This window comes from Anastrepha obliqua, chromosome 6, assembly GCF_027943255.1.
Source record: "Anastrepha obliqua isolate idAnaObli1 chromosome 6, idAnaObli1_1.0, whole genome shotgun sequence".
Classification (NCBI taxonomy): domain Eukaryota; kingdom Metazoa; phylum Arthropoda; class Insecta; order Diptera; family Tephritidae; genus Anastrepha; species Anastrepha obliqua.
This window is the reverse complement of record NC_072897.1, coordinates 7,935,141-7,962,247: the sequence shown is the minus strand read 5'-3', so window position 1 is coordinate 7,962,247 and position 27,107 is coordinate 7,935,141. Positions and strand designations below refer to the sequence as shown.

Sequence of the window (27,107 nt, the reverse complement as noted above, 5' to 3'; positions counted from 1 at the left end):
CAATAGCGTTATCTTACTAGGGATAATATAAAGCCTCTAAATGCCGTTTGTTTGCGTTTTTATGCGGCAAGGAAGTGTGTTTGTGTCTGTATCATTTCTTGTGTTTGGTTGTTTCCATTGCTTTCTTCTACTCTTCTAGCATATGGTTTAGAGGTCAGTTGATGTGTGCGTTTAATATGTAAGTTTGTTGCAATTTTTAAGCTACGGCGTCACGCTCATGCATTTGCTGTCCAGCAGCTTACATGTGTGCGTGTCGGGTGACACACGTACTTGTTGTCGGCTTTTGCATAATGAACATCAAAAATTTTAGATTTTTTCGCGGGCAAGCGTCATGCGCCGTAGCTTTATAAAGCGCTTGTGACTGCGGGGTTTTATAGCTTCAGTGATTTATTGTATGCTTGTTTTAAAATACTCGACATAAGGTTCAAATCTTGAAGCCTATCCGCACGCACATCCACTTCTTATTTAATATATAAATTTTTTTTTTTTTTTTATAATCATAATCTTTATAAAAATATAAACGTTACTTTTAATTATGTTATTAAATTATTTATTGAAATATACGCATTTACGTATGTAGATCACATACAAATTCATACGCTAACTTCCCAAATATTGTAGAATTGTTCCGAATTTGGCAAATGGTGATATTTTTGCTGTGGCGAGTGCGTGCCAGTGAATATAAGTTAACGCTACTTATGCTGAAAGTTCGTCCACTACACGCGTTTCCATTGCTCGATCTGACGCTACAGAGAACGTTAATGTATAGAGAAGTCTCAATGACAGGAACGTATGAAATTTTGAGGGGTACTCGTTTCGCGAAGACTAATCACCACAGACCAATTTTTCACCAAAAGTTAACAGTAAGGGACTGAATTATGTAAATTTAGCAGCAGTCGATAAGAATTTGTTGGTGATTAAAAGCAAAGAATGTTAAGTAGCTTTTTAATATGACTATGTAATCCAAATCATCCAAAATTATTTACATATACCTATTATGTCTGTCTGTCTGGTGCTCTGTAAGACTTTGCCCTTCAACTGAATCAAAATCCTCTATAGAAAACTCTTCATTACCAGGCACACAGAAAGATGGCATATGCAAATTTAAATTTGTGAATTTACACATATGCGGCCGTGTGCACTTGCCACAGAAAAAATATTAGGATCCGCAAAAAATGTACAAGGTATCGAGCGCGCACTCACAGGCACAGCATTGTGCTGTTGTAATGAACGGTCTGCTTCCCTTCAACCAAATCAAAATCATTGATAGAGAATTGATTCATTACGAAGCACATATGTAGGAAGATGGCACACGCAAATTTAAATATGTGAATTTATATACATACATATGCGCATATATATATGCTGTGTGTATGTATGTGGACTTTCCACAGTAAATAATTACGGTAAAACTTCTCAAGAAATCCAGCGCGCATTCACAGGCACAGCATTCTATGTACAGTAACCATCAAATTATACCGGAACCTTCAAATACTCTAATTTCAGAGTAAGCTTCTACCTTTCAGATATATGCATATGTTTTTGTGCCCTTTTTATCAATTGAAGAACTACAGGATGGGCCAAATAAGACCTACTAATGTTAAACAAAAAAAAAACTTTTGCAAAAATCATTTATTTTGGTTAATTGTTTTTATACATTGAATATATTTTATGGAAATTATGTATGAAATATTACATCAGACAAATGCCCACCATTTTACTCGATACAAAGATTGGTTCTTTTTAACGCGTTTTCCATTACACCACATGATGTTTCTGGTTGAAGGCTCAATATTTCGTCTCGAATATTTTGGTTCAGCTGTCTAATAGTCTCTGGTTTATTAAAATACACTTTGCCTTTTAAATATCCCCATAAAAAGAAGTCGGGCGCAGTCAAATCTGGCGAACGAGGTGGCCAAGGGAAACCTGAATTTTTGGAAATCAGACGTTCGCCAAAAATTTCACGCAGCAGGTCCATAGTTTGCCTAACAGTATGCGCAGTTGCTCCATCTTGTTGAAACAACAAATTAGGATACTGCTCCGCCATTGGTCGCAAAAAGTTTTCAATCAATGTTCTGTAAGAAGCTCCTGAAATCGATTCCGGCGTTTCATTCTCGTTTTCGAAGAAATATGGGCCGATAACTCTAGTGGCCATAACACCGCACCAAACAGTACATTAAAATGGGGGCACCCGATGTTGGTGTGTTGCCCTAGGATTTTCAGAGCCCCACAATCTACAGTTTTGTTTGTTGACATAACCATTTAAACAGAAATGCGCTTCATCCGACATAAAACCATTATTTGAAAAATAAATGTGTGTTGCTAAATGTGTAAAACGAATAGCGTATTGTAGTCGTTGTTGGTGGTTCCATAATAAATTTCCAACAAATTAATTATAACCTACAAAAAGAGAAAAAAAAGAATATCAAAAAATAAAAAAGGTATTTGTGCTTAACATTAGTAGATCTTATTTGGCCCACCCTGTACATACGTAAAGTAATATACTAATTAACTATTTACCTACTATCAGAGAACATGAAATAATTGTTTAGAAATTTTCTCCTAGTATTGAAATGTCCGACACAGAACTTTTTTATAAGCAACAAGCTTATGTAGTTTTCTGCAACTTACTGTATCCTCATGCGTGCACTTGTCGCACAGCAGCTGCGGTTGTCGAGCATTTAGAAGACATATTTGCATACATACATATACATATACGAGCCGCAGGCACTCGACGGCGCCGCGACTATTTCAGACTGTTCAACACTATGGCAACTAGGCAAATATGTACGTATGTATGTACATATATAGGCTAGGACATCAAGTGTGCATACGCACATGCAAATACGTAGATGCATATGCAGAAGATAATTGTTTTAGCGTTCTTAGGCAGGAATTCGATCATTCGGATATTTACTCCCTAAGCAATAAGATATACATATGATAAGGCGATGCTCGTGAGGTACTAGGTCTTGTTGCTTCAGTGCATACATATGTATGCGTGCAACACTATATTTATTAATGATGCAATAGAACTTAGTTGGCCCATATATGCAAATACGTTTCTTTGAAGTTTTCTATTATTTATTTTAAATTTCAAAGTTTTATACTACAGTAATTCCCGGACATAAGCACCGAGGAAAATTCACCAGTTTCCGTGCTTATAAGCGGGGAGTGCCTTTATAGAAATCCCTCTTATAAGCACTGATTGTGCTTATATTTAAATCCCGCTTATAAGCATTGTTTGTGCTTATATTGAAATCCCCAATCACTAGTGCCTCTAACAGAACAACAGAACTACTGAGAATTCATTTATTTAAAATAAATAATTGCAAGTGTACAGAGATCAATACATTAACAGTTTTACTGAATTTTGTATCACTTATTGGGTTCTACATACTTACATACATACATACGTGCATATATGCACTTAAAAAAGTCTGTAATTTTCGACTGAATGTTTAATTTAGAGAGTTCGAAATAATACTGCTCAATATTATCGATCTCGAGCATAAATTTATTTGTAGGCATAAGTGCTCTACGGATAGTATTAATGGAATCAATGACTTCCTTATGGCTTGGAATGCTATCTGCAACACTATTAGGAGGTTCATCATCGGACGGGTCTTCCATTATTGAATTTTCTCCTTGTATGGCCTCTGCGATTATATGCTCGTCGGTAGATTCCCCGTAGCAGGCAAGGTTGTTATCAATCCTAACGAAATTTCTGAACTCTTCTTGTTGTAGCTCACTAAATATTATTATGTTTTCCTGATCCAGTTCGTCGTCGCCTTCCACGATCTCGGAATTTTCGGTGAAAAATCTGCACTATGTATAAATAAATAAAAAATAAATATTGTGTAAAAAAATGAGGATGGCCATACCTTTTTAAAAATGTTAGATATGGTCTCGGGCTTTACCAACCACCAAGAACGATGTATCATTTGAATTGCTGTCAACAAGTTAATCGATTTCTTAAACTCTTCAATGCTTCTTCCACTCTTCACAGAAAGTATCTGCTTTCTTACAATAATTTGACGATAATAAGCTTTCAATGCGTGGATAATGCCTTGATCGAGCGGTTGTAAAATTGATGTCGTGTTAGCTGGAAGGGACTGGTGATCTACATTTTGTAAAGGCACTAATTTATGGGGCGCGGCATTGTCGACGAATAAAATAACCTTTCTTTTCTGCAGTGTCATTTCATTGTCAAAAGATGTCAGTATCGATGTCCATATGTCTTGCGTCGCCCAAGCCTTACTTTGCGAAAAGTAATGAACTGGTAAAGTTACATTTTTAAAACATCGTGGATTTTTGGGTTTACCAATAACGAAAGCTGTTTTGTAGTCCCCAGATGCATTGCATAGGAAGCAAACCGTCAACCGTTCTTTGCTTGATTTGTATCCTTTCGGTCGATCGTTATGCATGTTTAGAGTTGAGTTGGGCAGTGCCTTGAACAATAAACCACTTTCGTCGGCGTTGAATATGTTCTCATTGCTGTAATTTTTTATAAAATCGGGAAGCATTTTATAAAAATCATTTGCACCCTCAACATTTGCTGATGCACTTTCTCCGTGAAGGTGTTTGACTGAAATTCCGTTCCGTTTTTGCCAGCGCCATAACCATCCGGTGGTGGCATTGAAATTCTTATTCATTTTAATAGACAATTGCGTTGCCTTTTCTTTCACCATGTTCCCAGATATGACAACGCCAGACGCACGCATTGGGTTGAACCAAATTGTTACCGCTCTATCTATCTCGGACGAATTGCTGGACCTATTCCGCTTCCTACGTATATTTCCCGAGTTACATTTTACGGCCAAACTGTCTTTTTCGCGAATTATTCGGTTAATAGTTGATCGTGAACATTTATATAATATTTTACACAAAGTTCATTTTTATTTGTGTTTTGCAGTTCTGAAAGAATTGCCTTTTTTGCCCATACGTTAAACTTGTTCGCGTGCTCATTGTTTACATTGTACATACTTCAACAAGAAACTAGGGATGTGTGCGCTAGTTAAATCTATGAATAAAATTGATAAAAGTATGATTGGTAAAATGATTGACACAGTGCTTTTAAATAGAGTAAAAAGCCAAATAAATTCAAAACGTGTAGTAGAGGGTTTACAATATTTTTTTTTTTTATTCAGTGCTTATAAACGGGAAAATTACAAAAGTTGAGAAAGAATTAGGTGCTTTTAAGCGGGAAATGCTCATACGCGGGGTGTTTATATCGTGATTTTTTGTGTACATTGAAATAGGGGAATTTTTTTCTTACAATTTTCCTAGTGCTCATAACCGGGAAATGCTTATAACCGGGGTGCATATAAGCGGGGAATACTGTATCTAGAAAATGCATACACATATTATTCCCTATAATAAATGTAATTTGAAGAAAATTTCGTTTGGCAAAGGAACAAATAAATGCATATTCAAATGTAAATATGATAAGGCGATGCGCGTGAGATGGGTCATGGTTCCTGCGGTGCGTATGCATATATGTACATATGTAACACTATAAGAATTGAAGATGCAATTGAACCTTTGCACAAACATAAACAACTAATATACATGTTAACATGGCAAATGTTAACTTTTCACACGCCGATCAGCAACATGAGTACAGCGGATGTACAACGCTTACACAGCGCTTCCCACAATATTCCAGACGCACTGTCAGCAGAAAAGCCAACAGCAGCAACACCCCAATTGAATTAGGCCGGATGTAATGCACGCGCAACCCAAGTCAGCGATTCCTCGAAATTGCGCACGCCACCACAGGTAGCTCGGTGCATTTTAAGTTTAGGTTTTAGCTTAAGAAATTTTGTAAGTTTAGTTTTAAGTTGAACTCAATAAAGAGCGGTCATACCGCAATCTTTTTTAAAAAGATATTTCCACGCGAAAATCTTTAACTGGCGCCCAACGTGGGGCCAATTCGTTAACATAACGCGGGTGTGAACAAATAAAGGAGCCGTCTCCAGTAATAGTGTCCATAGTGTCCTAAAAATAGAAGAGCCGCCTCCGCTAATAAGTGTTCCGTTCGCGAGTGGTAGTTGAATTGGCCCCCGAACCTGGTGGACATAAAAGGCTTTTCCAAGCCGTGCCACCAACAGCTAAGAACGTGTGCCGGAAGAAGGATTCCCTGGCAAACGGGGACCATCAACAATCCGCCGCACCACAGCGACCAAGCGCCGGAAAAAGGATTCCCTGGCAAACGGGGACCATCAACAATCCGCCGCACCACAGCGACCAAGTGCCGGAAAAGGGATTCCCTGACAAACAGGGACTATCAACAATCCGCCGCATCCAAGAGTGACGGAAAAGAGGCCCCCTAGTAGAGAAAGCAAACGGGAGACGCAAGCCGTCAGCCGCCGCACCGAATCAGTAAATCTTCATTTAAGGAAAGGTCAACAATAAAATGTTCCTTCATACTTTTATGTAAGTCTATAAATTTAAGTTATACATTTGTAAAATTTTGAAGATACTAAATATAAAAATATTATTGTACTAAAATTTTAAATACAAAAAGTGAAGAAAAAATCAAGAGAAATTTTATATAAGAGAAAAATTCTAAAAGAGAAATTTTGTAAGAAAATTAACGCAACTAAACAAAAAGTGAAGAAAAAATCAAGAGAAATTTTATATAAGGGAAAAATTCTAAAAAGAGAAATTTTGTAAGAAAATTAACGCAACTAAACAAAAAGTGAAGGAAAAATCAAGAGAAATTTTATTTAGAAAAAAAATCTAAAAATAGAAATTTAGTAAGGTTAAGAAAATAATATAACTAAATAAAAATAAAAAATAAAAAAAAAAAAAACTATAATATTGCTTAACTCTGCGATTCCTACGGGACCCTCCAGAGTAAGAAAGCCCTCCTTCCTAGAAGGAGTAAAACAAATATAAAGCTTTTAAAGGACGGCTCGTACAGCCAATAACTTAATAAAATTTAAACCTAATAACATAGCTTAATTCTGCGATTCCCAACACCAGGGACCCTCCAGGATAAGAAAGCTCTCCTTCCAAGAAGGAGTAAAACAAAAATAATAATTATAAATTCATAAAGAACGGCTCGTACAGCCAGTAACTCAATAAATTGCAAATTGATAATATAGCTTAACTCTGCGATTCCCAACACCAGGGACCCTCCAGAGTACGAAAGCCCTCCTTCCAAGAAAGAGTAACCACATATTACACGCAAAAGCTGCGATTCACCACCTTCGGGGGGACCCTCCAGCTTTATCAATAATAATAAAAAAATAAATAAAAATAAAAAATAAAAAATTTAAATAAAAAATAAATTATAAAAATTATGGGAAAAATTCAGAAAGTATACCCAATACATTTTAGCAACTATAAAATTCGATTTACTCAACTTCAAGTACAAGACGTTACAAATGAACAAGAACAGGAAGAAATTATAATTACAACCCATAAAAGAGCACACAGAAACCATCGAGAAAATAAATCTCAAATCCTTGAAAAATACTACTTCCCATCAATGACGAAGAAAATAAAAACAATAATTCAGCAATGCTCAATATGCAAGGAAAATAAATACGACCGACACCCCAGTAAACCAGAATTAGGAGAAACGCCCATACCGCAATACCCTGGACAGATTTTGCATATTGATATTTACATCACCGACATAAATATAGTATTGACAGCAATAGACAAATTCTCAAAATATGCACAAACAAAGATAATTAAATCGAGAGCAATAGAACACGTAAAAGAACCTCTACGAGAATTGCTTTTCCAATTTGGCGTACCCGAATCAGTGGTTATAGACAACGAAACTTCCCTTAATTCTGCAACTATAAAATTTCTGCTCGAAGACACTCTCAACATCAAAATTTTTAAAACACCGCCTTATTCCAGTTCAGTTAATGGCCAAGTAGAAAGATTTCATTCTACCTTAACAGAAATAATGCGCTGCCTAAAAGCAGAACGGAATTTTACTTCATTTGCCGAACACCTTGATAACTCAGTCTATGAATATAATTATACCATCCACTCAACAACAAAAAAGAAACCAATAGAGATATTTTTCGGGAGAAGAGTCTCCACAGACCCCAGCCAGTTCGAAAAGGCAAGGAAGGAAAACATCTTAGAATTAAAAAATAAACAGGCAAAAGACCTTTGTTTTCACAACAAAAAAAAGGGAAACCATAAAAATTTATCATCCAGGCGAAACTATCTATGTAAAAATAAACAAAAGGCTAGGCACAAAAATTACCCCAAAATTCAAAAAAGAAATAGTAAAGGAGAACAAACACTCAACCATAGTAACAGAATCGGGAAAAATAATTCACAAAAGCAATATAAAAAACTAGAATAAAACCGTCTAACCTTCTTTTCAGAACTCTCTTTATTTCGACCACCGCAACAATAGACATTTATGACTACTCTACTGCTCAACTGGTTACAATCAATGACGGGACAGCAAAAATTCAAAACGGAGCCTTTAGGCTAATACATATAATCGACCTTAACAAATACGAACAATTTCTAACGGACATTTACGAATACATTTCTTCAGACATTCCTAAGGATAGCATTTTACTACCTATCCTAAAGCACGAATTAGTCCAATCTCTCCAAATCCTTGATACCCTTAAACCAGCAAACTTACGACAAAAAAGATCAATAAATATTCTAGGTACTGCCTGGAAATTTATAGCCGGATCCCCCGATCATGAGGATCTAGAAGCAATATCAAATAATCTAAACCAGCTTAACAGCAATAATGATAAACAAGTTCTTATAAACGAAATTTTTAATGAAAAAATTAATAACGTTACACAAATTGTGAATAAACTTTTTAATAACATACGGAAAGATATGAGTATAGTAAATGAAATGATTATTAATTTACAAAATAGAATTAGATTAATAAAAGAGGAATTAATAAATATTAAATATGCCGTACAATGGGCAAAGAGAGATATATTAAACTCATTATTGTTAAACAAGAACGAAATTGAAATTGCACTTGAAAAATTAGAAAATTATGAAATTCCATTTAAAAATGCGGAACAGGCATTAGAAATATCAGAAGTTAATGTTATTAACAAAAATTTTACAATTTTTTATATGGTGAAAATACCATTAACAATTAAAGAAAATTTTCAAAAAATCATTATAAGACCTGTAATAAAGGCAAATAACACTATAATTAATGTCGAATATAGTGAAATATTAAAAGGAAACAATCAAGTTTACGGAATAAAAACTCATTGTAATAACTATAAGATAATTGAAATTTGTAAACAAAAGCAGATAGTTAATATAACTAATAGTAATTGTATACCTAGAATAATTAATAGCTTTAATTCAACTTGCACCATAAGCAACGGGCACCATATTCCACATATTGAAGAAATAAAATCAGGCATTTTACTACTTAATGGCTTTATGGGAAAAATAGATGCTGACGCAACAACCCAGAACTTGACGGGAACTCATGTTATCAACTTCCATAACTCAACATTGAAAGTTAATAATCAAATATTCATCAACTATGAGGCAATTCCTCCTCCAGCTATCCCAGCTGTCCTACAACCAGCACCAATCGAAAACGAACGGATTGAATTGCTTTCACTAAAATCTCTGCAAGAACTGCATATAAATAATACCCGAAAAATAAATCTTCTAAAAACAGTAACAATATCAACTGGCTCACTTTCACTTGGATCAATTGCAGCTATTACTTGCATAGCACTAATATTTTTCAAATTTTGGAGGAAAACTCAAAACAAAATAATCATCGCACAAAGCTTAGACAGCAACCAGATGCCTCCAGCAAGCCTCAACTTGGGTCAACTCAAAGATCTGCCAAAAGATCAATCAAGATATGTAAGTTTCAATAACTTACCCTATTTCTAACAACGCTCGAGGACGAACGTTTTTAAGAGGGGAAGTGTTAACATGGCAAATGTTAACTTTTCACACGCCGATCAGCAACATGAGTACAGCGGATGTACAACGCTTACACAGCGCTTCCCACAATATTCCAGACGCACTGTCAGCAGAAAAGTCAACAGCAGCAACACCCCAATTGAATTAGGCCGGATGTAATGCACGCGCAACCCAAGTCAGCGATTCCTCGAAATTGCGCACGCCACCACAGGTAGCTCGGTGCATTTTAAGTTTAGGTTTTAGCTTAAGAAATTTTGTAAGTTTAGTTTTAAGTTGAACTCAATAAAGAGCGGTCATACCGCAATCTTTTTTAAAAAGATATTTCCACGCGAAAATCTTTAACTTACATATACAAATGTTTATATCAATATACCAAAACACTTGTATGCTCTATGAATTCTTGTCTAAAATTAATTTCGACTCAAAAAATTAGTAAACATTTTCATCAAATTTGTATAGTTTTAAATTTACTAAAACGCACACACACCTAAATGTGAGGTCGTTTTATAATGTAGTTTGTTTAAATTCTTCTATTTAAATTAAATCAACAAACTTTAGAGTTACTTTGATTTTAAATGTTGGCGCATATAATAAATATTCATTTCATTCATCAATCATTTAAGTTTATTTGAAAATATAAATTGAATAAATTTTCGTTTATCAAGGGAACATAAAAATACACAAGGAAATTCTTTGCAAAATGCCGTCGGCTATTCGTCAATTTGATTTCCTACAGAAACCAAAAACTGAGCAGAGCCAATGTACTTGTACATAATTTGCTGTAATCAGCTCTGTTAAGAAGTTCTCCGCTGTCGAGTTGAGCTACATAGGTGAAAAAGTCTTCGCGGTTTCACTTCATTTTTGACAATTCACTTCACTTCTCTATACATAGTGATGGCACGATTAATCGAACAATTAATATTAATCGGTTATTTTCCTTTACTTGTCGGTTTAATTGTATCGTGAAAGCCCTTTTGATTAATTGCAATGTTAATCGATTATTTCCAAAATAATCGAAAGATGTACGCCAATAGAAAATAAAAACATTTCACATCAGCAGCGCTTTTTACAATTTTTTGAAAAACTTATATTGTCCACGGTTTTATTCAAGCGAAAAAAAAAGAAAAAGCCAACACCAATACCAATACGAAGTGATGTTTGGAAGCATTTTTCAAAGGAGAGTTCTACAGATGTAAGGTGTAAGTTGAGCTGCAAAACTTTAAATTGCTCCAACAACACAACAAATGTGATGCAGCACTTAAAGTTGAAACATTCAAAGGAGGCTGAAGCCTTAAAAGTAAGTTGAAAATTCCACCATCAATTAATCGCAACTTTAATGTACAATGTGTGCTACAGAGAAACAATGAAGCATTGTATGAAGCCAGTTGTGTCACAGAGGATAGCAATGAATGCCAAGCACGAGCCAAAAACCTACACCAAGAAGCAATCAGCCAAATATGTATAAACACTGTGTTTTCAAATGTAGAGATTTTTGCATCAGGTGGTACGAAGCATCGGAAATTGACGCAATCAATAGTGGAAATGGTTGTAATGGACAATTTGCCATTTTCGCATGTGGAAGGTATTCTTTCATATGATTATTATTTCGGCATTGTTGCTGATTCCTCATAGACATATGGATGTGTATCCTTTTCAGGGAAAGGGTTCTTGCAGTTGATGAAACATTAATATCCGCTTTATAAAGTTCCGACCAGGAATACAATAAAAGCAGAAATTGAAAAAATTTATAATAGAGAAGTGAAAAAATTTAAAAAGATGTTATCGCATATGTCTAATATCTGTTTGACTACTGATATATGGACTGACACTCAAATGAACAGCATGCTTGGTGTGACGGTACATAGTTTGTTTGAAAGTAAACAATTTTATGGAACAATTGGTGTATTTAAACTAACTGAAGCCCATACAGCTGCACACATTTCAGAAGTACTAAAAGGTTCGCTTTCGGAATTTTCCATAAGCAGAAGCAGTGTTATTGCAGTGGTTACTGATAATGGCGCTAATATCGTTAAATCTATTTATAACACTTTTGGGGAAAATCACCATATTCCATGTTTCGCGCATACGCTTAACTTAATTTGCGACAGTTCATTAAATACGCCTGAAGTCAGCGATATCATCACAAGCTGCAGAGCAATAGTGACTTGGTTTAAACGGCATGTTAAAGCCAATGATAATTTGCGCCAACTGCAAATATCTGCTGGAATTCTTGAAGGCAAACAGTTAAAACTCATTTTGGACGTTAAAATCAGGGGGAATTCTACATATTATATGCTTGCTCGCCTCATTCAGTTGATTCAATGTGTCAGCCAAATTTTAATAAGCTTTTCTGACGCACCACCGATGATTACAACAAAAAACAAGGAAGAAGTTATTGAAATGATCGGCTTATTAAGACCCCTGGAAGCGATGACGACTCAAATAAGTGGAGAAAAGTACGCCACATTGAGTCAAGTTATTCCACTTGCTCATTGTGGGCGCCAACAAATAATAAAAATTTCTTGCACATCTGTGGCGGCAGATAAATTGAAAACGAATATTTTAAAACAATTTGATAGGCAATTTGGAGAAATGGAACACTCATTTTTACTGGCGTCATCTACTTTACTGGATCCTCGTTTTAAGAAAATCCATTTCCAAAATCCAATTGCTCTATCTACAGTTATGCGACATAGAAGAAGGGAAATGGCTGAAATCGAGCATATGGAAGACAGCATTGGAAGTGGATGTGAAACTTCCTCCGCCGGTGATACCGAGTTCAATTTATGGGCTCCCCATAAGTCCTTGGCCCACAAGCGGAAAAGAAACGAGAACGACTTAACGCAACCACAAGATGAATTAAGCTACTTTTTAAATTCTCCGGTCCTCGAATTGAAGGTCCTCGATGAGGTAACCGCCTGGGATGAAATGAGCTCAGTGTATCAAAAGCTTTACTCACTTTCACAAAATTATTGTTTCATAATAGGAACATCAGTTCCTTCGGAGTGCCTTTTTTCAAAAGCAGGGGCCACTGCTACAGAAAAGCGCAATAGATTGACAACCAAGCGTTTATGTTGTTTACTGTTGTTTTTAAATTCAATCCTTAATAAATAAGTTTCAATGGAATACGAGTATAAGTTCAATAAATATTTAAGAAATTCTTTCAATTAACCCGCAAATTTTAACACATTGTAAATTGTGATTTTCTGGTCTTTATGATTTTTTAATATTACCTGGAAAACATCGATCAATAAACAGTTATTTGAAAATGATTTCGATTAATTGCAATTAATAATCGATCGCCGCAATTAATCTTATGATTCCATTAACCGATTAATCCATTTTTTTGCCATCACTATCTATACATTAACGTTCTCTGGACACTATGTCTGCAATAAACCGTGTGAACGGCAAGAAGCGAAATTCCGCGAATATGATCACGCGGCATAACAGGTGAATGAGGGAATGCATAGGCTAAGTTAGTTTTAAGAAATTTTGTAAAGGGCAGTTCAAATTTGAGAGTTATGAAATAAAGACGGAGGTTGCTCCGTAAAAAAATTATTAAATTAAGTAATGTAGTAAATAAATTAATGTAGTAATAATTAATTTATTCTCGTATATGTATGCCGACTTATTTGCACGTACGTATGTTTGGATTAGGGATAGGGCAATATTGTAGCAGGGAATATGTAGTGTATGTATGCTTTTTTATATCGATGGCTTAATATAGAAAAGGCGTATCTACATTTTTTTCGAAATCGCGTTTTTAATGTATTCTGGTAGACCACTGTCAAATACACCTCCCCTTAAAAAATTAGTGGGCTATGATCGCAAATAACGGATTTATAGTGTATATAAAAAAGCCCTAACTCATTCGAAGTTTATTTTGAAAGAAAAAAGCCCTAAGTCATTTAAAGTTGAATTTAAAATAGACACACAATCAAAGCCACAACAGAAATTGGTTTTTGCTTAGCGAATTTTTTTGTTGCCTTGATTGTGTGTCTATTCCTATTGTTTTGCTTTTGTATTTATTTTAAAAGAAAAAGGGGTTTCCCCGAGTTTGTCTAGCACAAGAATATTTTCTGTGTTACGTTGCGTTCGTCGGTGCGTTTTTGTTTTTTGTGTCAGTTCAATTAACGTTTTTGTGTTGGAAACAGTATTTTTATTGAAAGTTTTAATAACATGAATTGTGCAAAAGAAAACTCTGATTCAGATGGTGTTCCAAAAAGGAAAAATACTGCTAACAAATCCGAATGGAAACAAAATGTAAATAAGAAAAAAGAATGGAAGGCGTGGAATATTTGGGTATATCAAAAAAAGAACTTTATCAAAAACCTCCTAGGCAATTATGAGAGCCATGTTCATCACAATTTTGTGTAAAAAGTGCGGTGAGAAAGTGTTCGACGTTTAATGAGTCCACGCGAAAAGAAATTTTTAGTTTGTTTTGGGATGTCCTGGGAGCAAAAGAGGCAGTATGTTGCAGGTCTTACAAACTTTTCTGAAACAAAAAGGAAAACGTCTGAAAATTCGAGACGGAATCAGTCCATATCATATTTCTTGAGTCATAATTCAAAGCGATTACAAGTGTGCCGTGAAATGTTTTATTCAACACTAGGAGTAAAAAAAAAGATGGTTCGAAATTGGATTAGCAGTGGCGGTAAACGCGGTACTCAATGCAGTCCCGATAAAGCTTTAATTTTGCGCAAAAATGCTAAGCGATCATCAGTTATAGGTCAGCGCAACAAAAACCGACGTGACTTTCTAAAAAAATGGCTAGAGGAGTTGCCAAAAATGGAGTCACATTATTGTCGAAAAGATAGAAAAAAGTGTTACTTCGAATCGGATTTTTCCTCATATCAGGACATTTACAAGATTTATGTCAACGAGTGTGAATCCGAAAAAGAAAATGGAGGCCTAAAATTGTCGTACCCAATATTTACGCAATTAAGAAAGGAATTAAATTATTTTATTTTTAAGCCAAGAAAAGATCAAGCAATACGAAAAACATAGAGAAGAAATCGGAAAAATGCGTGTAGAAGAGCAAAACGATATCAAAAATGCTGAATCCGGACTATGTGCAGTATTCTGTATGGATGTGCAGGCAGTTAAATTAGTGCCTCAACTAAACGCGAATGCTGCATATTATAAAATGAAGCTTCAACTACATAATTTTACTGTCTATAATATTGTAACGCATGAATCAGATAATTATGTGTGGGACGAAACAGATGGACATTTAGTCTCTTCCATTTTTGCTACATGTATTATTAAGCACTTAAGGAATTTCCATGCTCGATCGCCTGAAACCCATCACATTATTATTTACTCGAATGGTTGCTTTCACCAAAACCGTAATACTGTTTTCTCTAATGCCTTGTTGAATTTTTCAAAGGAAACCGAAATAACAATTGAACAAAAGTTTTTAATAAGTGGTCATACGTAAATGGAATGTGATGCAACGCATTCCCTTATAGAGAGAAAAATAGATAAAAAACAAATAAACTTGCCGTCTCAATTTGTTCAACTCATTAAGGAAGCTAGAAAAGTTCCAGTTATTTTTTAAATTTCGAAAATATTTCAAAGATATACACATCAATACGACCAGGTGAATATTGCACACTGAAACAACTCTTTAGATATATATACTTAAGCTTTTCTTAAATTACAGGCAGGGGCATTGGAGATCATACAGTAAGCATGCTTCGAGCCTTGGCGTATGACTCGTCAGGATCAATTTATTTTAAAACAAATGTAACAGATGAATACCAGTTACTCCCACAGAGATCGAAGTTTCCGATTAGAAATGTGTCCCCCGATTGTCTTTAGAAAGAGAAAATAGCCATATCTAAAAAAAAGTGGGACCATTTGCAAGATCTTAAAAAAATTCTTCTAGCAGATTGAAACCATTTTTATGATAATTTACCTTATAAAACCTAATTTGTTTTCAGTATAATAACATCTGCCTTGAAATATGTATTTTAGTTTTAATTATTTATTTATTTTGCTTCAAACATGAATTATTATAATAGTTTGTCCGAATTTTAACTTACAACAAAAAGCCCTAACTTAAATTTATTTTCAAGAAAAATAATAACAAAAAACTCTATCTCAAATAACTTCAAAGAAATTAAAAATAATAACAAAATTATACCAGAATTGAATTTGTTACCTGCTTTGAATAAAAATTGCAATAGAAATGTTTTTTGCATCTTAAGTTTTTAAGGTTTTATTCAGTTTTTTCTTCTCCTGAAAAGTAACGAAAAGTATAGATACGCCTTTTCTATATTAAGCCATCGATATGTACGGTTGTTTTTCTACGTTCCCATAAGAATGATGATATTTCGTAAGCACGTACATATGTATGTACATACATACAGATCTATTTAGATATAAAGACAAAAACGCGAAATGGAGAAAATTATGAAATTTATTTAAATCTGAACTAGAAGAACATAGAGTTAACAGACTTATAATTGATAAATGTGTTTTATCTACACCTGGCTGGTTTACTGGTGAGTGTAGGAAAATAGGATTCAATTATTACACTTTTTCGTTCTAGGGCGTCTGCGAAAGCACTGCCCCTGGGCCGTTGAAAAAGATCGATGGACCAAGTAATGTTTTCGTATTAGATCGTATTTAATTTTAATTTCAAAGCGTGTGGGTTCGACTCCGTAGTAATATAAATGCATAAAGATACGCAAATCATTGTACCGAATAATAAAGGCGACCAATGATTTATTTGCTCGTAAACACAAAGGGTAAAGGCTCAATATAATCAATGGGCAAAAATGAATGAATTTTTTATAAAAATTGTTACGAATCCTTGATATTCGTGTTTGTTTATTTGGTTTATCATAGCTTTTATATTTTCGATGGAATTAAGTGTAAAATAAGGTTTAAAAATTGTTTTTCTTAAGCATTTCAACAATCCAAATACGTCTCTATTTCTCACAATAAAATATTTAATTTGTGCCCGCGAAGAAGACACTGGATGACGCAGCCAAGCAAGTTCTGCGCCGGGCGCACAGAAAAATGTGTGTGTAAACAAAGTTTCAAAGTAAATTTCTAACTCCACAAGCATTGTCAAATTCGTTGAGCGCAAAGTAACGGTACCACGATAGGCGCCATCTCATTATTCTGTCCATCATGTTAGTTTCCTACTGTTAACTTGTGGTAAAGCAATTTCTGAATTGAATTTCTTATATTGCGCACACTGACCGACGTATCGTAGTGCCTTACCGCAGCCCCTAGAGAACAGAAAATTGAGCAAAACTTAACCCGTAGAGAACAACTGCGTTCTTTAGTTACATATTTACACAATACATCATTTTATTATATGTGTGTTTGTGTTTGGCTATCACAATGTTTCCATTAATATTTTTGGTTACATACTTCTAGACACATCCACGTTATCAGTTACAACTTTTTGTGGTTAATAAACCAAAGCCAAAAACCACCAAACGCAAATAGTTCATTTTGAAATTTATTTTGTAAATGATTTTGAAATGTACTGTTTGACAACACTGTGTGGTTAGAGATCAAACAGCTGACACGATTATACATGAAATTTCTTAAATCCTACGATAAAATCTACGATACTACGTAACGGAAGGGTGCTGAGAATTCATTTACATGGGGCTCAGAGAACGTTAATGATATAGAGAAGTCTCACGAGCTACGACTAGTGTGAATTGTCAAAAGACTTTTTCACCTCACCCAACTGGACAGCGGGGAAGTTCTTAACAGAGCTGATTACAGTGAATTCTGTACAAGTACATTGCTGTGCTCAGTTTTTGGATTCTGTATAAAATCAAATTGACGACGGCATTTAGATATGCATTTATTTGTTCCTTCGGCAAACGAAATTTTATTCAATTTATATTTTATTAAAGGGAACAATATATGCATGCATTTTATAGATAGTATAGAACTTTGAAGTTTAAAACAAATAAAAGAAAAATTTAAAGAAACGTATTAGCATATATGGGGCAATTAAGTTCAATTACATCTTTAATAAATATAGTGTTGCAAATATATGTATACATTGAAGCAACCATGACCTACCTCACGAGGCCTTATCATATTTACATACAATAATTAGGGAGTAAATATCCTAATGATCAAATTCCTGCCTAACAAATGCTAAAACAATTATCTTCTGCATATGCATCTACATATTTGTATGTGCGTATGCACACTTGATGCCCTAGCCTATGTACGTACATATGGATTTGTATTCTGAACTTCCAGCAAAACAATGCATATCAGTAGACCTATACATATGCATATAGATACAACCGCACACACGGGCCACTCACTTTATTCCTATAAATGCGTATGTCGTCCAAAACTAAAATTCTATTCCTAGCAACTACAAGAACAAAATACATTAATAGGCGCAGCCGTAGCGGACATCATTATTTAAGTCGATGAGTCAGTGAACAGTTTCAAATATTGTGCAGCACAACAAAAAGAAATTCATTGATAAGCTCGAGCTCATATTTCTAGGAGCAAATATTTTCATTCATAAAACGAGCCGCTCATATGCCAAAAATTTACATCTAAGATTGAAAAAATTAAATCAAAATAGTCATTATGGGAATATTCCCATACAGAAATATTTGCGAATATTTGGTGAATTGGGAATTTTTGTCGAGTAGTATGGTCGCGGATATGTATATATGTATGTATTGTAAGACAGCAAAAAGTAGCTTATAAAAAAGTTCTGTGTCGTACATTTCGATACAAGGAGAAAATTTCGAAACGATTCTTTGTATATATATGTATATATACATATATATAATTGGCGCGTACACCCTTCTTGGGTGTTTGGCCGACCTCCTCCCCCTATTTGTGGTGTGCGTTCCGACTTCGAACGGCAGATATTTTCTTTATGAGGAGCTTTTTCATGGCAGAAATACACTCGGCGGTTTGGCATTGCCTGCCGAGGGGCAACCGCATTAGCAAAGTTTTTTCTTAATTTTGGTGTTTCACCGAGATTCGAACCTACGTTCTCTCTGAATTCCAAATGGTAGTCACGCACCAAGCCATTCGTCTACGGCGGCCGCCCGTCTGATAGTAGGTAAATAATTAATTAGTATGTTACTTTACGTATGTAGTTTTCCAAATGATAAAAAGTGCACAAAAACATATGCATATATCTGCAAAGTTAGAAACTTACTCTGAAATCAGAATGCGGCTTATTTGGAGGTTGCTGTATCATACATACATTCAGCCTTCGGATGAAGACAAAGTGCAAAATATGCAATATTGAAGCTTCAGCAAGCTGTGCAGTTCTGTTCATAACAACAGGGACCAAAGCCGGTAATATTTTTCAATCAATATGCACTTTTTGTTTCTTTTCTTTCTCTCTCGCTCACTAAAATTCGCATAATAAGATTCTACTTCATAGTAAAGACCTAAGAAGTTGCTTAACTAAATTATGAAGCAATATTGTTGACGCTTCATAACTAATAATTTTTGGCAGGATGCTGTGCCTATGAATGTGCGGTGGATTTCTTGAGAAGTTTTAGCGAATCGTAATATTTTTGCTGTGGCAACGTTAACATTCTTTGTTTCTATTCACCAACAAATTCTAATTGACTGCTGCTAAATTTACATTATTCTGTCGCATACTGTTAACTTTTGGTGAAAATTGTGTCTGGGGTGATTAGTTTTCGTAGGAAGAGTACCCCTCCAAATTCCATACGTTCCTGTCATGGAGATTTCTCTATACATTAACATTTTTTGTGGGGCTCTCATTAGTTTCATCCTGTCAGCGGAAACGGGCGTACGTTTACGTTGATGAGTGTGAGCACCAAAAGTTCCATATGGGAGTTTGATGTGTACGTTCGTTATGAATCTTGGGGCAGGGTTGTGGGTGCAATGTTTTACTGCTTTATTTAATTACTCAATGATTGCTTTTAAAAAATCCGTAGATGCTTGGCACCAGGTTCAAATCCTGGGACCGGCATATTCGTACATTCCCTTTTTATTTTGATTTTATTGTTTTGATAATTGTTGTACCAAAAACCTGCATAAAAAGTACAAACGTTACTTTAAATTATTAAATTATTTATTTATGTATGTAGATCACATACAAATACATACATATGTATGTATGTACAATGTTCGGAATGTGGCGAATGGTAATTTTTATGCTGTAGGGAGTGCGTGCCGGCGCATATACATATGTACATACCTATATGTTTGCCGACTTATATGTACGTACATATGTATGGATTAGGGATAAGGAAATATTGTCGCATGCTACGCTGAATCCTTGATATTCGGGATGGTTTTTTTGGTTTTGCATAGGTTTTATATTTTTGATGAAATTAAGTTTAAAATAAAGTTTAAAAATGTTCTTTCTGAAGTATTTCAACAATCCAAATACGCCTATATTTCTGACAAGAAAATACTTTATTGTTACTTACATATGTATTTCGTACAGTTTTTGTTTATTGGATAATCCCATACGTGAAGATATATTTTAATCAAGTATTTATCTTCATGAAGAAAACAAACAGGAATGGATTTAAATTTTTCAATAGTTCGAAATTTCGAAGACGTCAACTTGTTTTAATCTAACGGTGGCTTTTGTTTACATCATTCGTGTATGCTCATGCCAGAGAACGTTATTGTATAGAGAAGTCTCAATGACAGGAAGGGATGGAAATTTGAGCGGTACTCGTTTTGCGCGGTACTCGTTTTTCCACCAAAATATAACAGAAATATACTCATCATGTTGGTCTCCTTGCCGCGGGGATGAGGCTTAAGTGGTGGTTTGACCCCCATATCATGGGGACCAACCCAACACGAACTAAGAGGGAAGCTTCATATGAGGATTGGCTAGTCATCCATCCGCTTTACGGCAAAATTTGGTGGCCATCCAATCCCCATATGAAGATCACCGTACCGACGAAGATCCCCTGTCAATCCTAAACTCCCATCATTCCATCATTTCCTCTCCTAGACCCCCCCTAACCCAAGGTGTCATGCGACCCGTGCCTATTGGGTGGTTTGCAGTCAGGGGGTTTTCAGTCCGACTGTATTTCTACGGAGCTACCTCGATACCGGGTCACCTCGGGGTATAACCATGACCTTACCGTGGTATGGGGCGCTGCCACGGTCGACCATTATGTTTCCCCTTCCTTTAAATAAGATCACCATGTCTGCCACGGTGGACGGTGATCGTACGAAACAGATGGAGTCCTTCAAACCAAAAACCTCTATGGACAAGCAGTCCTTAAATGCAAAGGAAGCTATAGCTTCCACCCCCGAATCTGGATCAAACCAGATGTTTTCTAGTACGGCGGAAGCTGGGATACTCAAGCCTAGTGGAAGTGTCAGTACATCCAAGCCCTTCACGGCTAGCCCATTTCGTACGGCGGAAGCTGGCGCTGAGGACAAACCTGGCAACAGCAGAAGTGGCGGTACTTGCAACAAACCTCTGGCCAAGAAGTCATCTTCCTGTACCACCAATACCGGGACTAGCCCTGGTAAAGGTGGTAAAACTGAGTCTGTAACGACTGATACCTCCGCAGTAGCAGAGCCTGCACGGCATGGCTACAAGGAGAGACGTGCTGCCTTCAGGCTACTGGAGCGCCTAAAAACGATCCCAGAGGGGGAGTGGTCTGACAAGCAGAAGCACTCTTTTAGCTGGGCGACAAGGGTAACGGAGGAGTCCCCTCGGGGTTCTGAACCGAACCCAAAACGTCAGTTGTCGGACGACCCACCCAGCAACCCCAGCACGTTGAAGAAGCCCCGAAACTCCAAGACTTCTCCAGCCACATACAGTGAAGCTGTCAGAGGCCAACAACTATGGGCGGTGGTTGACAAAAGCAACCCTGACGGCACTATTTCGCCTGACAACTGGAAGAAAGTGGAAGCCAGGCTCTCAAGCGTTTTCTTCCAAATCCTGAAGGAGAATCCTGGTCCTGCTCCTTTCTGTCGCGATAATGGATGGCATCAGAGCCACGTGAAACTTATCGCCTGTGCCGATCAGAGATCAACTGATCTATATAAAATAGCGATTTCAAGGATCGGCGAAGTATGGCCTGGGTCTAAACTCGAGGTAATTTCAAGGGATGACATCCCCAGTTTACCAAGAGCTAGGGCCTGGTTACCAGCGGAGCCATCGGACCCTCAGAGGATCCTTGAAATGCTTCGGGTATGTAATCCAGAGCTTCCTACATCGTCGTGGAAGGTCACAAAGCTGGACGATCCCAAAGGTGAGTACCGAAGCGCTACCTTCGTAGTCTGCAAGGACTCCGTGGACGCACTGGCGCGATCTGACGGTGTAGTAAGCTATGGGTTTTCGTCCATAACACTGAGGGTCTACAACAAAGACAAGACGTCTAATTTAAAGGACCCGGTTGGAGCTGAGATAGCCCCCACGGCGGAATCTGGCTCCGGTCCTAACACGGCTACAGCGCTAAGGAAGGCATCTGCTGACGGCAGTATCTCTTCCTTGTTAGATAGAGTACTTGATACTACTCTCACTGATGAGGAAGAGCTACTGGCGTCAGATTCAGACGAGCCCAACAAAACAGTGGTGGAGAGGAAGCCCAGTAACCATGATGTTACGGGTTCTTCAAATTAACCTTCACCACTCAAAGGTTGCGTCCGCCAACCTCATAATCCACCTGGCCAAAGGTGGACATCATATTGTCCTGATTCAAGAACCATGGGTATCACATGGACTTGTGTGCGGACTAAGGACTCAAAAATATAAACTGATGTATGCTCGCAACAAAGGTAATCCTAGAGCGTGCGTACTAATAAGAAAAGGGATAAATGCTTTCATGCTCTCTAATTACAGCGACACCGATCAACTGACCATCAGCCTGGAGTCGGGAAATGAACGGATGTGGCTATCTTCCTGTTACCTCGCACATGACCACGAGGAGCTACCGAGATTAATATTCAAAGATCTGGTAGCGCAGGCGCAGAAGCTTGGCGCAAAGCTAATTATTGGTGCGGATGTAAATGCGCATCACGAGATATGGGGCAGCACTGATACTAACGCTAGAGGTGAGTGTCTCTTTGATTATCTGATAGGTACTAAACTACAGATTTGCAACAAAGGTAATAAACCTACTTTTGTCATTAGTAATAGACAGGAAGTGTTAGACGCTACTTTTGCTTTTGACTCCGTTATTAACAGAATTAGGAACTGGAAAGTTTTGGAAGAACATTCCTTCTCTGATCATAGATATATCTCGTTTGAGGTTAGCAAAAATCTACCGAATCCTAAGCCTGGTAGAAATATCAGGAAAACAGACTGGGAAAGGTATACAGATTGTATCGGGGTTACCCTAGGAACATGTCCATCAGTGGTACCGCAAAGCATAGAAGGACTAGAAAACTTGGTGCACAAAATTACCTACAACATGAATGCTGCCTTAGCGGAAGCCTGTCCCATAAGAAGACTGAGGGGTAAACCCAAGCCTAAGTGGTGGACGGTTGAACTAAGCATGCTTCAAAAAACAAGCAGAAGTGCTTTTAATAAGGCAAAGAAAACACGTCTCGCAGAAGATTGGAAAGATTATAAAGATGCTCTGAAAATCTACAAGAAGGAAATCAGGAAGGCCCAAAGACAATCTTGGAAATCCTTTTGTGAAGAGGTCGAGGGGGCAACTGAGACCTCCAGACTTCGTAAGATCTTAGCGGGAAGTCCTTAAAATTGGGAACTGCTACAGAAAAGTGATGGTACGTTCACTACAACCAGTAAAGAGTCCTTAGAACTTTTACTCGACACTCATTTTCCAAGCTGCTCAGACATTACTGGGCATGATATGGAAGATACAGTACACTGTCGTGAAGTCAGAATAGATGCTATATCTGAGGATCGGCTCTTATGGGCGATTGAAAGTTTCAAACCCTTTAAATCACCGGGTCCAGATGGAATTTACCCAGTGGAACTGCAAAAGACCGCCGGATATCTAGCACACTGGCTGCTAGCAATCTTCAAAGGTTGCTTTCTCTACGGTTATATACCTCTTAAGTGGAGACAAGTCAAAATTGTTTTCATCCCAAAAGCGGGTAAAAACTCACATACCCATCCAAAAGACTTAAGACCGATATCTCTTTCTTCCTTCCTATTGAAGACTTTGGAGAGGTTGATAGAATTTCATTTAAGCCTAACTATAGATAGAAATCTTATCTCTACGTCACAACATGCCTACACGAAAGGGAAATCGGTAGAGACGGCTCTACATAACCTTATTTACACGGCAGAGAGTTCACTGCACAAACAGGAGTTTACTTTAGCCGCTTTCCTTGATATTGAAGGGGCCTTTAACAATGTCGAAGGGGGGGCAATTACTGCAGCACTCACTGATCTTGGGGTAGAACCGGGCTTGGTAGGCTTCATTGGCAAAATGCTAAATAGCAGAATCATTGAAGCGGAACTAGGAGAATCGGTTCTCAGGAGATTGGTAAGTAGAGGTACACCGCAAGGCGGAGTCCTCTCACCGTTTCTATGGAACGCAGTTGTAAATAAACTTCTGTTAATACTGGAATCGGTGGGCTGTAAGGTGATAGCTTACGCCGATGATGTTGTCATTGCTGTCTCTGGTAAATTTGTGTCTACATTAAGAGACCTAATACAAAATGCTCTAGAAATACTTTCTAGGTGGGCAGGAAAGTGTGGTCTAGGAGTTAACCCAGACAAAACACAACTTATATTGTTCACTAGGAAACACAAAATCCCTCAACTAAGTCCAATTATGCTCAAGGGGGAAGCTCTTGTGATTTCGGAAGAAACCAAGTACTTGGGACTAATCATAGATAGGAAACTAACTTGGAAGTCAAACATCTTAGAAAGAGTCAGGAAAGCGAACCTAGCTTTTTATGCCTGTAAGAGAGCTTTAGGTAAGACCTGGGGAATTAAACCTAAGGTTGCTCATTGGCTTTACACTGCTGTCGTCAGACCCATCCTTCTATATGGAAATGTTGTCTGGTGGTGTGCTATGCAGAAAAAAACCTATTCTAATTTATTGAATAAGGTGCAGAGATCAGCGGAATTAGCAATATGTGGCGTCATGAAAACCACGCCATCCATGGCTTTGGATATCATACTACATCTGCCACCCCTAGATCTCTTCTGCAAATACTTAGCGGCCTGCTCCGCTGTAAGGCTCAAAGCGAGCTCACAATGGAAGACTGTCACACAGGGACATTCGACCATCTTAGACTCCTACACGGATATACCCAGTGACTGCGATTATCATCCTCCCATTCTCTGCTTCGAAAGGAATTTCCAAATGAAAATCCCTTCTAGACTGGAATGGTTTGAAGAAGATCCAGCACCTAACACACCCGTTAAGATCTACACGGACGGGTCTAAAATGGATACCGGTGTAGGATCAGGATTATATTGCGAAGAGCTTTCTATTAGTGAATCCTTTAAACTACCGGATCACTGTAGTGTTTTTCAAGCGGAAATAAACGCTATTCATGAAGCCTTAAAATGGCTAAAGATAAACAGAATATCATCAACGGATATCTGCATTCTATCAGACAGCCAAGCTGCCCTACGAGCCCTGGATGCATTCCAAACAACATCAAGGAGTGTCTTACGTTGTCGCCAATCTCTAAATGAGATGGCCAAACAATATCGTATAATCTTGTGCTGGGTTCCAGGCCACAGAGATATACCAGGGAACTGTAGGGCAGACCAACTTGCAAGAGAAGGTACCTGCTTGCCAGACATAAGTAATCTTATGGAGATACCTCTCGCAACTTGTAAGCTTCTCATTAAGGACGCATTAATCAGGTCTACAAATCAGAGATGGATTAGCGTTAACACCTGTGAAATTGCTAGGCAAACATGGCCAAGGCTAAATTTACGTCTGTCCAAGAGCATTATAAAACTGAATAGACTTCAAATCAGGACCTTAGTCGGGGCCCTCACAGGACATTGTCTCATAGGAAATCATGCAAAGAGATTAGGCGTTTACACGCATGATTTCTGTCGTAGCTGCAGAAATGAGGAGGAGTTGGAAACAATTCAACACCTTTTTTGCACATGCCCAGCTCTAGCCAGAAGCAGGAACCGATTTTTAAAATCCTACTTCTTAACGAATATAGATAATCTATACATTTTAGGTATCAACAACCTTTTACGCTTTGTCAAAAGCTCAGGATGGTTTAATATGGAGAGGGAAATGTAGCTCAGCCCCCGCGGCTTCACAACGGACCCATTTCGTGGTCTAAGTGGCATCGTTGTCTCTATGTGCGATGCGGCTGCCAAACCTAATCTAACCTACTCAACTGGTCAAATTAACCCTGCAGTAGTCGCGCGGTCTACATATGTAATCCACCATTGTTAAATTTTAAATTTCTTGAAAATCGTGCATCGATTTCATCGGAGAGTTTTGCTACTTGTAACTAACAAATTGAGAGTCACTCTCAGTTTTCCGCTGTTAATTGTCGCATGCAGTTCTGTCGCTAGAGGTTCGTGAAATTCATGGTCTACGTATGTATGCCGCGCGACCGATTACGTAAGTATTTTAAATAAGGTTTTATGCTAATAGCTAGTTATACTTTGTAAATAAAAGTGGACTTTTGGCATAACTTTTCATGTTACAATTTTGTGGAACTTTTCTTATAATATTTACATATGTATGCTACTCTGCTGAAATGACTTTGGACGAACAACTCTTGTCCTTCAGAGGGCGTTGTTCTTTTCGGCAGTATATTCCAAATAAACCTGCTAAGTATGGACTGAAAGTTTTTGCACTTGTAGATGTTCATTACCCATACACCTATAACTTAGAAATTTACGCCGGCCAACAACCCGAAGGTCCATTTCGGTTAAGCAACGAGAGATTTGATATCGTGATGAGAATGGTGCAACCAATTTTGAATAGACATATCATATTGGTTTTCCTTTCTGAAAATAGCAAAGTAATGATTTGATAATGGAATTACAATGGTTGCTACCGTTCGAAAAGATAAAAGAGAAGTTCCCCGGGAATTTAGAATTGCCTCTAACAATATGCTCCTCAAAATCACTCACTCTCCATATACTCTGGTTTCTTATGTACCAAAAGCCAACAAAGTAGTAAATTCTGACAAGGGAGATCAACGAAAGCCGGAAATAATAACATACTATAATCGCACTAAAAATGGCGTTGATCTGGTTGACAAGATGTGTTCTCTTTATGACGTATCTAGGA

The 27,107-nt window shown here is 37.1% G+C and overlaps 2 protein-coding genes across 2 annotated transcripts in view; one reads left to right on the top strand and one right to left on the bottom strand.

Annotated features, from left to right (window-relative positions):
- Positions 1-3,323: 3,323 nt before the first annotated feature.
- LOC129249826 (putative uncharacterized protein DDB_G0282499) overlaps positions 3,324-27,107 on the bottom strand; it is a 52,436-nt gene continuing 28,652 nt past the window's right edge. The window contains exons 2-3 of the mRNA XM_054889495.1: positions 3,885-5,023; positions 3,324-3,828 (exon numbers count right to left, since the gene is read on the bottom strand). The gene's annotated coding sequence lies outside the window, so the exon portion shown is untranslated. The remainder of the gene's footprint in view (positions 3,829-3,884; positions 5,024-27,107) is intronic.
- Positions 11,171-16,561, top strand: LOC129250078 (zinc finger BED domain-containing protein 6-like). The gene is given in 4 exon segments (XM_054889722.1): positions 11,171-11,218; positions 11,278-11,503; positions 11,579-12,183; positions 16,481-16,561. Coding segments are annotated over 4 exon segments (960 nt in total).